General features: G+C 32.4%; 1 protein-coding gene across 1 annotated transcript in view; it reads left to right on the forward strand.

Moving 5' to 3' along the window:
• LOC125056149 overlaps positions 1–16,438 on the forward strand; it is a 59,337-nt gene extending 42,899 nt beyond the window's left edge. Inside the window, exons 4-7 of the mRNA XM_047659114.1 lie at positions 135–270; positions 9,548–9,681; positions 14,425–14,821; positions 16,247–16,438. Of these exons, the coding sequence (XP_047515070.1) occupies positions 135–270; positions 9,548–9,681; positions 14,425–14,821; positions 16,247–16,308 (729 nt within the window). The 3' untranslated portion in view covers positions 16,309–16,438. The remainder of the gene's footprint in view (positions 1–134; positions 271–9,547; positions 9,682–14,424; positions 14,822–16,246) is intronic.
• Positions 16,439–16,839: the final 401 nt, after the last annotated feature.

Consider the following 16,839-nt stretch of genomic DNA (forward strand, 5'->3'; position numbering starts at 1 on the left):
TGAGTTTGAGTTCAACTACTTAATTAGTTTTATTTCACAAGAATAATAAGTTTCCGAATATTATCCACAAACAAGTCTTCTAGATCTCGCTTTAAGGCTTGCGGACTTGGTGTACAATAAATTTTGTTTATCAGATATCCCGGTCTGGTGCCCGGCGCGTGGTGCTCCAAGAAGCGACGCCGGCAATGGCCGGCCGTTTCCGCTGCGAGGTATCCGCCGACGCGCCCACCTTTCACACGGAAATACGTTCCGCACCACTGGAAGTTGTTGGTAAATATTAGACTAAACTTAGTACATTTATATGCTACTTTTAATCGTACAGTGAATAGGCTATCTCGCTCTTACAACTTAATTAGAAATATTGATGAAAATATTGATGTATTTTACAACAGTCTACCAACTTACCGTAACTTTGTTTTGCAGCCTGTTAATGTGATTTAAGTTTTGTTTATTACTGTTATTGTTATTTTTTATCTTTTTAGTTTCAGTTTTGGTCGCATCATTTATCGATTTGTTGGAATTGCTGTACCAATTCTAAGTTTGGACTACCCCATCCCAAGCATGATTTGAGATAAATATCATACAATCTCAAATTACATACAAAAATGTTGGGATCGGTATCGCTGCTAGAAGTCATAGAGGCGTTGGTCTTAGCATATTTAGTTCCTAAAATTTATATTCGTAGTATAAGGAGACATATTTTACGTCTGTACTGGCTATATTTAAGGTTGGTAGATGAACAGTTCCTGACTAATACAAACTAACAATAAATTACTTAATTAATTTTTTGAAGTTATACTTCTTAAGGCGCGTTAAGAAAAATTGATGAGAGTGAAATTTTACGATGCGCGCGCACCGTGACACAAAATTAACAGAATTAAGTTGCCCACGGAAGATGCTACGGCATTGGACATTTTTTTGTAGATACGTTAGATTTATTTATTTACAAAATCTCGCCAACGCTCGGCACACTGATACATTGGTACTTAAGAAAAATACAGTGACAAGGACTTATAGGCAAACATAACACGAATAGAAAAAACATAAGTTATAAAAACAAAAGGAACATTCTTGTTTGTAAGCTATGAATTTTTAAAATAATATTCTCTTCATATTGTCGTTGTATAGTTGAATGATTTCTGTGTTATAAATAAATATGAGGGTACAAAGAAGTTATAACGGTCTAATAATAAAACTAGTGGAAAATATTGAACATCGATCTAAATGTTCAGAAAAATAACAGGTTAAAAAGATTTTTATCAAAGTGCTTATTCTCGTGTAAACTGGATTTACGCTGATCAGAGTAGTACATCAAATTACGTAATGTTTTAAACAAATTATAATAAAGTTTTACAACTGATCTAAGGATGCACAGAGCAGCTCCCGACTGAATCAATGGTGAAATTTGAATATTTACTCAAAAAAACGGTGCAAAAAGGTTTCTGTTCAAATAATAGTTATTTCTGATTGAGGCACTTAAAGAATGTCTATGACCAAGAAATAGTGGTAAAGGTCCGTGCTTGTCATATTGAATTTTTGTCAGTACCGGTGCAGTAGATGTACCAGTCACCAGGAGACAGTACTGACAACTACCACTTTGACCACTTCTGCGTTCCAATGTCACAGCCAGTATTAACAGTAAACTGCTGAGGTTTATTCGTATCAAAGGAAAACCTTTTTGAAGTTATACTTCTTTAGGCGCGTTATGAAAAATTGATGAGAGTGAAATTTTACGATGCGCGCGAACCGTGACACAAAATTAACAGGCATTGGACATAATTTAAAAACAACATTCGAATAATAATATAATTTATGTTACACTTAATGTAAGTAAATAATAATAAATATTTATTTATTTAATTTATCAAATGTAAACTGAACTTTATTGACTATAATAACTCCTTTCCCAGTCTTTGATTATTTAATTGTAATTAATTCTTTGCATGCAATCAAAAACTATTTTTAATAATGCCAAATAAGTATAACTTCTTACGCGCGTACATAAGTACACGCACCCTTTTTTTTTATGGGACAGGAGGCAATTGAGTATGCGGGTCACTTTGAATAAAGTGACAACCGCCGCCCATGGTCACCTGCAACGTAGTGGGTGTGTTGCCGACCTTTTAGGGAATGGTAAAAAAAATGTCAATGGTTGACTTCTTGACGAGAGATTTATCGAAAACACTTCATACTGTTGATAATCCTTTATTCGAATACACATTTTATCCACTTATGATAATAAATTCATTCGATTGCTAAATCCCTGTTATTGCAATAATTAGAACAAATATTTAACTATGACAAACATGAAATAGCACACTAAACGCATTACGGAAATTATGTAAATTACACTCTCCGAAACCCTATTTTGCTTATAAATGTGTCATTTCAAAGCTCTAATAAATATAATTTCGCTCTTAAATGCGACGAAATTGTACATTTATTCGTATATAATGGAGTTGTTTACTTGCATGATGCAAATGCCAAATATACGTAGGTAAATTAATTATCTAGCTGTTCACATATTTTGCCCGTATATGTTTGTTGTAGTATATATTGTATATTTCTACTCACAAGATGATGAAATTGATTTAAATGCAGTACATGGTTTAATCTTAGTGATTGTAACAACAACATATTGGTTTAATCGCAGAAGAACAAAAACTGTTTTGACTGCACGATATTAAAAAAATATTCATGACAGGCCACTATCAGGTTAAGTGTTTATCATGCCTTTCCCATAAAGAGAAAATATTAATATCATCATAAGTGTTTATCAAACTAAAATACCTATTGAAACTATAATACGTCAAACGTGGCGTTTCTCTTTTTTTTAATGAATCTATGCAGTTTTATCTATTGAAATTTATCGTAACACTTGTTAGCTAAAGGACTTTTGCTACAATATGTGATATTTAAAGTATATATTTGTAAATGTAAATTTTTATGAGATGTAATCAAGCTTTCAACATTTTACCAACTTATATAACAAATATTTTTCAAACATTTCTCAGTTACTATAAACAACATGAATACAAAAGAAATCATAAACCTTAAAACCACATCCATTCAATACAAAGCCAACAATGTTGTATAACTGTTGGGATCATCTCTCATTCTTACGGCATCCAAACCCCGATTACGGGCATCTCCTGAATCAACAATTCACCCAAATTTGAGGTAAACTGTACAAGGCATTGTTCATTCTAACGTAAATCTCGCTACCTTTGCAGTTACATCACAATGCCATTGATTGTACTATCTTGTAAATTACCGATCCTTTTATTTTAAGGATCCAGGTATCTCGATAATGCAATTGTGATAAAGCTATTGTTTGATATTTTACATTTGAACGTTGGTACATCGTACATGTCATGTGTCAAATGTCAAATGTCAATATTACTTGTTAAGTGATATTGACATTTGACATTTGCTAATTGTCAATACTAAGCACCGAAAGATATTCGTCCGCCATCTTGTAATATGATTTTGAATAAAGCTAAACATGATATCGTAGTGAAATTGAATAATAAATAATGCCACCACAATTAATCTTGTGTTAGATTACCGTGACAGGTTTAGGTAGTCTAGTCTAGTGCATTAATGTATTGTGTTGCTGTGATGTTCTTTTGTTGTGTAACAAGGTAGTCTGGCTAATGAAAGAAGATAATTGAATTATTTGAAAACTTTCGGATGGCAACACAGAATGTCATTGAATTTCTTAGGTTAGTATGATTTATTGTCATACTTCATGCAATTACTCATTTTTATTTCTATTATATATTTTTTCCGAATAGTTAACAGGTATCATAGCCTAAACTTTGCTTGATTTGATAGAATATTTCGTTTCTTTCGCAGGATTTGATTATTCCGAATAAAGTTGTGTTTCATAAAAAATATAGTTTTAGTTTTCCATGCAATGCTAGTAATTTTAAGTATCAATAGTAAAAGATTAAATACGTATAGTATTTCATTTCATAGAAATACAGTAACTATCAATGTAAAAATAATAAAATAAATCAAGTATCAAGTAAGTTTAATCCACAAAATATATCAAACTTTTAGGGACACCATACTATTTTTTTTTTAATTTGCCGAGCTTTTTCGATATCTTCTTTCATTAGCCACTCTAAATTAATACGTTTTTTATTTATGTGATTGTTTAATATCTTTTATGTATACGCTTTCAGCGTGATGTAGCGTACTGGAACCCAATGAAATTAATGATGATGAGTCAGAGACTCGTAGCGTAATCGAGTTGACTGTTGACAGCACTTGCAAACGCTATGTTGTTTAATACTTTATTTTAAATTGTTAGAATTCGTATACTTATACGAATACGACAGTGCCAGTTTATGACAAATCGATTTTTGACAATTTGATTTTTTGTATATATTGCTTACTACATGAATACAATTGTATGGTTATTCTTCTGTTAGAAATTCGCGCGAAAAGTGCAGTTCAAACTTATAATTTAAAAACCGAATGTTTGTGAACCCATTCTCAACTCTATCACGGAAGTGCTCAGATAAACCTTTTTGGGGAAGAAAGTTTTATCTAATTCAAAGAGGAATCGTATTAGGCGAAAACAAAACAAGATCTATAAACTCAATCAAAGTTTTGATGGTATTGAGTGGACTTCAAACCCGAAGCATAAATTTGTTATATAGTTTGGCCCTTTCATTCTATCGGTTTAACTAAGTGGCGATAGAGTGCGCATTTAAAGTTCCAATAAAAGGAGAAGTATATGCGCTTATAAACTTAATAACTTCACCGTTTAATTAAATAAGTCTTACACGGTAATATTGCGACTTTAAAGTTCCACTTAAACCTTCTTAAATTTACTATCAACATACCTCGATGTCAGCGAGTATTGAAAGAAAACTCTATTTTTTTATTATTAATAATAATTATTAATAATATTAATTAATAATTGAATAATATACTAAATATTAAATATTATTAAATTATTGACGTTAAATATTTATTATTAATTATTTAATATTTAAAAAAAATAAACAAAGCCAAAGAAGTATAACTTCCTACGCGCGTACATAAGTACACGCACCCTTTTTTTTAATGTAGCCGTAATATTTAGTCAATGTAGTATCCAAATATGATAAAAAGTGGATTTTGGATTTTTTTCAAATCCGACATTGTTCTACGATCATGACGAAATGACACTCTGACATATAAGACATTAATTAAAAAACGTTAAAAAGATTTTATTAAATATATATATTTGCAGTAAAACAAATTGTCTGGTTGTATATTTGTTGAAAAGTCGTACATTAAGCTTTGGCGTGCAGTATTTTCGATACTTGAACAATAAACCAAATGGCAACGAAAGCGTACGTGCCAAACACAACTTGGATATGTATTACTTCAATTGTTGCTATAAAAATTCACCTGCCAATAAAAATTGCAGCATTGTTCGTTTATTAAAATATTTTCGTAGATAATAAAGTAAGAGGTGTTTTTACAGTATTCTATTAAAAAATCTCTCGGTATATGCAAGGCATTTCCGATGAAATAGTGTTAGGCACATGTGTCTATTGTGGGGTTACGTGACAGCTTTGGCTGAGGTTGCAGAATCACAATAAAACAAGTAAACAAACACCACCTTTGCCGATATGCCGTTTATTTGAAGTTATGTGTTTTTAAAAAGGAATCATAATTTACGACTATGGCATGCAACAGTTTTGAAAATAAATAATCCATATATATAAAATTTATATACAATCATGCATTAGCCTCCAAGATAATTCATGTTTGTTTGAAAGTAATCCTCTTAAGACTCTGGTATCTAGTTATGTGTACCCAATTACCCATAAGTTACTTCGCCCTATCTAACCGTAAATTCTGGAATCTTACCTCAATATTTATCGTATCAACATATGATTCTCTTGATATGATTTTCTAAGCGTTAGATCTCGGTATTTTATTAAAAGCGGTGTTAGTTTAGCTAAATTATGAATCCAGGGGTCGTACATTCAACCTGGGCACTATCGATGTTTTCGTACGGTGAAGAAAAACATTATGAGCTTCGAAAATTATATTAGGTAGCAGCGATTTGGTTATTATAAATTCACAATGATAAAAAAATAAATATTGGAAGATTAGATACAAAAGATGTAGCGCCACAGAATTTTGATTAAAACGTATAAAACATGTTCATAAGAGTAACAAACTTTGCAAGCAAACTTGCAAGAAACAAGCAAGTGTCTGACAAGTTTAAGTAACAACAGTAAGCCTACATTTCCATCCTTTGTCTTTCTTACCTGTTTTTTTTTAGTTAATAAAGTGTGTATAAATATTACCTTAGAGCCAATATAGATAAACCACTTCAAAGAATACATAAACAGACTGCAAAAACTGTTATTGGTCACTCTTATAATTTTATACATTTTTCTTTAGCGAATTAAGTTAGATATAATTTACTTACTAGATCGTATTTTCAATAATATGACTAGGAGAATTCATCTTTTTGAAAAATATGTTGAAAGCATTAGCGTCATATAAATATAGAGAAATAGAATTTTCCATTGTGGTAAATGTGTAAGACCTGAAAATACGAAAAATGCTTTTACGTCCTCAGCAGTAATGTACGGGGAAAGTTAAGACGCAGGTGGAGTTTCAATTTAGCACTAACTTTTATTAAGTTTCATACATTTCTGCCGATAAAAATTGTCTTCGTTTTACGAACTTGCAAATTTATGGTAACACTGGCTTGTAAAGTGGATACAGTAAATTGATTTCGGGGGATTTTTATATTTTAGAGCAGGGAAAATGTGAAAGTTACGAAAACGACGTCACGTTTCGTTTAATTGTGATTGGTGGAATGATTCGCTTATTACTATTACGAATTTATTACATACTAGTAGACTTGGCCAAGCGTTGCTGTGGCTAAGATTTTTGTTATATTACATAGAAGTAAACTATTCAAGGGAAACGGTAGGAGAACACCAATCCACCATGCTTTTTTGGTGGTTATGCCATTAAATTGTAGCTTATGTGAAACGTTGGTATTTATTTTGATAAGGATCAAAACCTAGGTACGAATAAAGAGCCTGTTCTAGCGGTGGTATTTTAATAAAAAAAATTAGTAAAAGGACGCTTATTGTAACTATAAAAGATAGAGACATGCTGTCGCGACATTTTTTATAGATAGTGATGTGTCCTGAAAAATTTTAATATATCATTTTGTTCTATCATGAATAGTTTTCGCAGCGCACGCGATTGAAGGAAGTTTTTTGTTTATTTTTTACACCTTGGGTTAGATTATTCAAGTTTTAGTAAGCATCCCTATTTTTTTGAAAATGAAACATTGCTTATGTCACTCGGGAATAGTGTAGCTTGCCAACGGTGAAAGAATTTTTGAAATCGGTCCAGTAGTTTCGGAGCCTATTCATTTCAAACAAACAAAAAATCTAATCTTTCCTCTTTATATTTATTATTACATATTAATCATAATTGTTCTGCTGGAATATGGCGTACGACTGACGAGAATTTCTAGCATTAGATAAATATGATTAAGAGAAAAAACTGTTTTGTCGAAAAACTAATTAATGTACTGTAAACTAACGTAGTGTTTCCTCTCTTTCTAACATATTTTATTTACGCTAGATGAAAGATACGGAAGAGTAATTTAGTTCAATCGGTTAGTTTAAATATATTAGGTTCTTACATAATATGAAATTGGCGTTTTGTATGGGAGGAACAAAAAGTCGAATATTTTTAAATATAATAGGTATATTTAATTAATCAAAGTACGAACTATTATTTTCTATGCACTTTTGTCATCTCATAGGTTCCAATTTTTTCCCTTGCAAGAAATTGTCAAAATTTCGAAAGAAATGGTAATCTGTTGGAGCAAGGTCCGGGGAGTGCGGAGGATGTCTTAGACATTCCAATTGAAGCTCTTCTAATTTGGTAGCCGTCTGTTGTGCAGTGTGTGGTCTAGCGTTGTCGTGAAGTAGCAGTGGCGTGGAGCGATTGACCAGCCTAGGTTGTTTAGCCGCTAGCTTTTCCATCATGGTTTGCAATTGCTGACAATAGACATCAGCCGTAATAGTCTGGCCAGATTTGAGTAAACTGCAATGAACAATACCGGCACAAGTCCACCAAACGCTTACAAGTAACTTTTTTGGGGTTAATTTTCGCTTGGGGCAGGATTTGGCTGGCTGGCCAGGATCCAACCATTGCACTGAGCGCTTCCGATTATCGTAAAGAATCCATTTTTCATCACAGGTAATGATTCGGTTTAAAATACCTTCATTATTGTGCCGGTTCAGTAATGTAATGCAGCAGTCGACGCGCGTTTGCCGGTTTGCTTCAGTCAATTCGTGAGGTATCTTTCAAGCTTTTTAATCTTCCCAATTTGCTTCAAGTGAATTAAAACAGTTTTACCACTAACACCGCAACCTGCAGCTAACTCGGACGTGGTTTGCGATGGATCCGCTTCCACAATAGCCTTCAATACTTCATTATCAACTTGGGTCTCAGGCCGTCCACGGGACTTGTTCTGCAGGTCGAAATTTCCAGAACGAAAACGTTGGAACCAAAAACGAACTGTGTTTTCTTTTGCAACATGACCGCCATACACATCATTCACCCTTCGAGTCGTTTCCGCAGCACTAGTGCCACGGCGGAACTCGTACCTACTCGTAAATAATGCGATACTTTAAGTTTTCCATTTTGTAAAATGAGTGACGCAAACAGAAAAAAACAAATGAATGAAGGTCATCGAAGCACAAATACATGAGTAAATAGCTGTACAAATTTGAATTTGGAATTCCTTACCAAAGAGGAGAACATCGTGATTAGAGTGGCCAGTACGAAATACGCCAATTTCATATGTAAAGACCTAATATTCACATAATGTCTCTTTTAATTAGTCATTTATAAGTTTTTAATTCAATAGCAAAATATTAAATTTATTATTCGAAATAACATCCGAGCTGTCTCTCACTGATCATAATCACTGCATCTAAACGTCGTTTTATATTCGCGTTTATGTCTGATAGAGTAACTTGTATACTATATATATTTACTAAGGTTAATAATTATTTTTATTAATCACTACTGAATTCAGTCCACGCTTTATATTTGTCTATATATAGGACGGAGATATAGGTACCAGTTGGTATCTAAAAAAGCCAGCAAATCGATAACGGATTAGATTGCTCAGCTACCGGAATATAGAATTGCTCTCATATAGAGTGCTAACACTATTCTGTATTTATAACATCGGTTTTTATATGCTAGGTATTTCAATACAGTTTCTGTTAATAATATGACGTGTTTTTGTATAGGATGCCTTTATCCCAGCATTGGATAGTTTAAATGCTTCATTGGTTAGCTGGTTTGACAACATGAGGTCTAGGGTTTAATATTATGAGGCTGAAAAATAAATCGCGTGATTTATAATAGAATCCAGTGTTAGTAAGATAACCACGAAAGCGTGTTTACTTTTCAAGCTTGTATTCAAACAATAAAACTTGTAAAATGACATGTTCATTGATATTAAATATGCAAATGTTTACAGAAACCCCAGAATGGGGTCCCAAACTGGTGTCGGATCGGTCGTGGTACGGCGTGGGATCAACGTTGCGTGCGACATGTGCGTCACCACCAGCGCATCCACCCGCTAACCTGACATTCGCACTGAATGGGCGTGAGGTAAGGGTACGAATTAGAGTTCAGAGGCGTTACGCATCCAATATGCAATTGACATAAGGGAGTCTAATGATAAGTCTAGATTCGTTGTATGATACTTAAGTGTCTGTCATTTATTTAACTAAAGTTTTAAAAAAAATATAATTAAATTGTCCTATTCAAAATATCTAATTTCAGACCTAAGAGTGTTCAAAATTTAATTTAACGATAAAATCTTAATTCCAAATATAAGTTTCCATAATTAGATAAATTATAACGACACTAAATTCATATCTCAAATTCAAGTTTCTCCACAGGACTTATAAATCTTTGTCGAAGTCTAACCAATTGCAACCACTTATTTAGATTCTACCCTCATTTAGTTTAATAAACATTTAACCCGAATAAACATCTAATGACAAACAACTTAACCAATTTATTAAAGACACTGGAAGGAACTAGCGTTTAAGATACAGGCTAGGCCTAGTTTAAACGCTCATAGAATTATATTATGTACAATTAACCAAAATGAATAGTAACTCAACGATTCGTTGCCTATTGTTATGTTTATAACCTTTAGAATTTAAGTACAAAATGTAATTGTTTAATTATTTTTAAATAATAATATTCCTGTTATTTTTAGCCTAGTGTTTGATGAGTTTTCTTCTCGTGCAATGCACATTGTAAGGGTATTATAATCATATAATCTAATAAGGAAACGCATAAATCTAATAATAACAACGCGTTAAGGACAGAAGGCTGATAATATACTTGTCTATATAAATTTATCAAAGAAACTGATGCTTTCTGCGGATAAATATAAAAATTAAGTAGGTAGGTATACGTAAACCTCAGAGCTGGCGCTGCTCTGCCAAAGTTCTGTCAGCGTTAAGGCATCAACTTTATAAAGTATTTCAGTTGTATTTCATAGCATGAAGTGTATTTTAATATCAATTAAATTGCGATTTATTATTTTATTTACTCGACGTTTCGACCAATACAGAATTAATCAATTCGTGTGTATTAAAACTTTAATATTCAAATGTAGGTCTAGCATATATAAACAATATATTGATTGTACATACAAATTGTGTTAATATATTTTGGTTTAGGGTACCAACTATCAAAGCTTTGTATTTTAGCTATGTATTGCGGTCGCTCGCAAGTGACGGGCATTTTTTGTGGCTAATTAGCATCGACAGTTACTCTGAAGTAACAATATACACAAATGGTAATTGTCACTTAATTAGTGCATATTAATTAGTTCCAAAACCACACGTCATATACAAATTTAATTAAACAAACAAGAATATGTTGTACTTTCATCAAAATAGTATTAAAATCGACAAGTGTCACCTCACTTTTTGGGCCTTTGCCCGCTGAATTTAAGCAAGTTTTGGGCCTGCCTTGCTATTCTGTAACTCACTTTTCGAACTCACACAGCGGTTTTCGCATCGGCGGTCGCTCTCAAATCAGTCGTGAAGCAGTCATTTTATGATGTGGCATTCTGACCGCTGAGTGAGTTCGAAAAGTGAGTTACAGAATCGCAAGGCTGACTTGATTTTCATTGAGTGCTAGTTTCATTACTGTTTTGAGCGAGTATTATTTGCGCAGAACGAAAATCTATTCGTGCTTAGTCAAGGTTAGAACGCACGACTTTAGGGTGTATATACGCACGCTTAGCCGCTGAGTTATGCTCGTATATTGTCAATATTAATATCGATAACTTGGGGAGACGAAATTTTTACCACATGGAAGCCATATTGGACCAGAATCACGCCTGATAGGAAGCACTGAAAGCAGTTTAAGGATGCCTATACTAAGGAGCATTAACCTGACCTAATAACTTTCGTTAACTTTTAAGTGTAAACAGTAAAATAAACAGATTGTAAAGCAATAAATTATGTACTAGTTTATTGTAATTAATATATTGTATCATTTTAGTAAAAATTTAAGAGATAGAAAAAGTCCCTGGACACAATGGCAGGGGAGTAAAGTACTATTAATAATATAAATTATCATTTTATAAATAAGTCAGGGAAGAACATTCCTCCATGTTTATACATCGTAAAATAAAAATAGGTAAAAAAACTTTTTAAGTTAAACGGTTTTATGTTAAACATACGTTGCAATGATTAAGATAAATGTACTAAAAACCAAAAAATAATAAAATAGATACAGTCGTGGGAATTATAAACATATGCATAGACTAGACTAAAATAAAACCGTGGGGCACGTCAATAAGAAAATAGTAAGTAATTTCCTGACCGTCTGCGGGCCAACTGCCTATTTTAACGACGAATTAAACGATTCTTCTATCGCACATTAAGTCGATAATTTGTAGACAATTGACGTGCCCTACGGTTTTATTTTAGTCTAGTCTATGCATATGTTTATAATTCCCACGACTGTATCTATTTTATTATTTTTTGGTTTTTAGTACATTTATCTTAATCATTGCAACGTATGTTTAACATAAAACCGTTTAACTTAAAAAGTTTTTTTACCTATTTTTATTTTCTAGTTTTTAGTTTTTATTTCGCATTCTGTTTAATTCATTTAGTGCTTCGTTATTGCAAGGTTCCTTGCCCGTTAGTTTATATAAATAAATCAATTCTATAATATAAATATAATATAGATTTAATTAATAAAATAGATACAGTTTTTAATATAATGTTATATATATATATAGGGGAAGGTGGGGACCCTTCGTACGGTTTTCACATTTTATTTTTTTAATTTTTTTCTTTTTCCACGAATCAATCACCTGATAGCTTAAATTTATAGTCTAACTATCTGAGATTCATATAAAAAAATTACAAATGATTTCATCCAATGTTTCAACCATAATTATGATTTAAACTAAATCTGGAATACGTACGAATCTGCCCCATCAACGGGGCACCTTCGTACAGTGTTGGGGGTACCTTCTTACGCTGTGGGGTAGTTCAAAATTCATTTATTAGCAATGAAATTAAACACAAAAATAAAGATTTAACTTCTATTAAACAAAAATAAAATACTTTTCTTATAGTGAAAAAAAATTACATAGCTTTTCTTATGTAAAACAAAATTTAATTAGTTAGGTATCTTAAATTTAGAATCACATTTTTTACGCTTTGGTGTGGATTAGCACTTCTTATTTTCGGGTGTGGCAGTATAAATTCGTGGTTTTCCTGGCCGTCGTCGTCATTTTGTTTGTTTTATTACTTCTTACAACATGCGGATAGGGTCGAAATGCCTCTGGTGTCAAAACTGACTTCGAAGGAACTACTATTTGATGGATTGATAAATTATTCACAGCATCTAGTTCACAAGCATCAAAATCAACCTTAATAAAGATAATAAAAAATAGGTATATAAACATATATTTACATCGACGATAGCAATGATAGCAACACAGGACAAAGTTAATGCAAAAATTAGCAATCAGCACACTAACACAATCTTACCTATCAGAGGGTTTAGTCAAGATGCCTTAACAGTAGTGTATGTAGAAAGTCGAAAACTTAATTTGTATGAAAATTACAGTTCGCGTCGACAAATTTTCATACAAATTTAGTTGTACAATTCGTTCAAATGTGCCCCATCTACTGCTGTCCGAATGTACCCCACTAACTGAATAACAACAAAATATAAATTATTTTAATATTAACAGAAAAACGTCATAAATTAAGTATTGGAGACGTATCTTAAGTATATTTTGCTAGTTACTGATAGAATACTCTTCACAAAAACTTATTTTATCTACGGTAACAAGAGACAAAAACATTGATCAAAAAATTACTTACCTAGCGCGAAAACACGTCCATGCCTGTAACTTCACTCTTATTGGTGCGATTTTCGCGAAACTTTGTTGATGTAAAGTTGGTACCTCGACTCATGCACACATACAAAAGCAAGACTGTACTTTGTTTCGTTCAAGTTTTATTTTGACTGTATGAATGTGCCCCGCGTACGAAGGGTAACGATCTTCCCCTATATATATTTATATATTATATAATATTTATTTATTTTTATTTTATTTATTTAGTTTATTGTATTGTCACCAAAATCCAAAGTGTATACAAAATTTCAGATTAATCGGTTGACAGGAAGAGGGTGAAATTTGCATTACTAAATTTGACCCAAGAATAAATAAAACAAACGGGGTGAGCTAAATAAAACCGTTTAATAACAATTGGAATATTGTCATTCCAAGCGTTGCATTTTATTCGCAATAAAATTGAAAACCTTTCAAAAGGCAGCTCGCCTTTATATCAATGAACCTATTTCACTTTGACGGCACTATAGTTTTTGTGCCTTAAAATCATTAATCATGGAGCAACTCCCCCATTAGCTTTTAGGGGCGTTATCTAATGTGTATTAGCAATCTCGAAATAGACGTCTTAATATTAGGCAGAAAAAAGGTAATAAATTATCCAGGCTTCACTTCAATTAAGTCGTCTAAGTAGTTTATCAAATGCTACTGTGTATAGTATTTAATTTAAATTTGACTACTCCGAACTTAAAACGTCGAATGTAAACTTAGCTTAGGCTTAGGCTTAACATAGGGTTCGAGTCCTGGCTAAAGTATTCTGGTAGGGTGAGAGGCAAAGATAGCTTTGCAAAGGAATATAGATAAATAGGACTATACAAAACGCACAAGAAACTTAACATAAAAATTCTATACTTTTTTAATTAATGTAATAAAAATAATATTGTTTAACAACTATTTGAACATTTGTTTTATTACCTTCATGTTTTGATAACTGTTTTCCTTATCAGATCGACATGGAATCTTTCGTCCACGAACTACCAGAATGGTTCAAATGGGACCCGCCGACAAAAGCTGACACGACAACAACTCAACTCCCAGACGAAGATTTTAACATAAACGACGAGAACGTGCAATATTTAGATGAATCGTACATAAACTTACATAAAGAGGAAATTCGAAGGCCTCCCAAGGAGACCAAGTTTGAAAGGTCGGGCCCGGATAACAGAATGCCGTCTGTTGGGGAAGTTTTGTTCGTAGTTCGACATGCAGCGTTTGAAGGTGGCAGTCTTCGACTGACGTGTATAGCGAGTATATACAACCTGTATGCGTCGAGGGCGGAACTCATCTTCGATATGGAACAGCCAGAAGTTGCGTCTGTGTTGGGCGTTCGGAATAATGCTAAAGGTGAGAGCATGTTTGTCTAATATATAAAATTCTCGTGTCATAATGTTCGTTCCTATTTTTTTTTATAGAACAGGGGGCAAACGGGCAGGAGGCTCATCTGATGTTAAGTGATACCGCCGCCCATGGACATTCTCAATGCCAGAGGGCTCGCAGAATATACTATACTCCTCCGAAACGGCTCGACCGATTCTTATGAATTTTTTTATGCATATTCAGTAAGTCTGAGAATTGATATGTATCATTCAAACCCCTAAGTGATAAGAATTGTCCACGCCAAATTTTTTTTAATGTTTTTACAATTTCTTTTTTGTTTTCATTTTTTTATGACACAGCATATAAAAATATATACAACCCCTAATTTTCACCCATCTACGATCAAGCCCAATTTTTTATTATTGTAGATAGTTATTTTTATTGAACTAAAACAATGTTTCCTAGAAATAATATACGAGTAGGTAGTTAGCAAAACAAAGTTTGCCGGGTCAGCTAGTTTTAATAAATAAGTCTTCTTTCTGATATCTGCGCTACGAACTTTGAAAGAACAACCTAACTACTTAGATCATGTAATTTGAGTTCTTTACCTGCCTGCTTTTCGGAGTGCCATTACCAGCCATGATAAATTATTCACTCAATTCGAACAATTGCTTATTGAAATCGATATTGATTTAACTAATACTCGTTACTATTAATCACCACATGTCACCGCGGAATTAGTTTCAGAATTCGTTTTTAGTAGCTACATACCTAACATTTGGAACATTTTGGTATGATATCGCGTTAAAAAAAATAGTTTTTTCTGTGCAATATATCCAACTTTTATCTACATAAAAACCTTCCTCAGAGTTATAATAACTCTTCTTGGTTTTCATGATTAAATTTTTAAAAAATACTACATACTTTGCGATTTATTTTTATTTATATAGATAAATAATTGAATGGTAATAATAGTTTAATGTTTTATTCCATATCTCACATAATTAATTATTAAACTATTATATTACGTTTTACGTTTGAAATAATTAAGTGTTGAAACGCATTTCACTGAAATTGTTTCGGCTTCGAAGTCTTGGAAATGTGTTTTAAACTTTCCAAAGTGTTTTGTAATTGTTAATTAAAGTATTGAGAATTCCACGAAAAGCTACTTCTCAAGTATAAATGTGAATCACTGTATCATGAAGAAACCTACAAAATAAAATTTATGTATAGAGAATGGTACAATTGGGATATCAGCTGTTTAATAGTTTTAAAAAATATAAAGTAATTTCATATACAAGATCTTAGACACTTCGCGTAGTCTACCACTCTGTACTACCACAGAGTATGGACAGTTATTAGATATATTTATTGTTTCACTTAATGCCTGTATGAGCCATAGTTTTAACGACGCTATAAGAACTATTTTTAATGAAAACTCCTTTGTTTCAGAGTCATCAATCTCGCGCATTGTTCTCTTATCGATACTGATTTTGCTCTACAACACTCGGTAGTTGGGTAAGGCTATTTAATCTTCATGTACAATTTACATATCGAACGTGGAGATAATTTAAATTAGAAATAGTACCAAATGGCCAAATTATATAAAACTTTTATGATTTTTATTTGGATATAATATGAAATATTTTTTGGTTTAACAGCATTATCTATGAAATTTTCAATGAAATAAAAATAGAGAAAAATGTAAAATGAACCGCAAGCAACCAATGACAGTGCTCCGTTTTTCCGTTTGACCAATCACAATCAAACGAAACGCGCCTGCTTTTGTTTTACACTCATCCTCCAATTTTATTCACATATTGACTTAGTCGATAAAATTTATTGGCCTTTAGCTACTCCAATAACACCATCTTTATATATTAATGATTATGAAATATTATAGATGCCTTTTGGTGGTGTTGTATAGTAATTTCAAATGTAATATTCTCCCATTTTATTTCGAAAGACTAGGAATTGTGCGAGACTTGGGATTATCAAATTGTTAATAAAAGGAATGTCATCCTTAAGGAATTAACACGTTTTCA

Source organism: Pieris napi, chromosome 14 (assembly GCF_905475465.1).
Source record: "Pieris napi chromosome 14, ilPieNapi1.2, whole genome shotgun sequence".
In the NCBI taxonomy this organism is placed as follows: Eukaryota; Metazoa; Arthropoda; class Insecta; order Lepidoptera; family Pieridae; genus Pieris; species Pieris napi.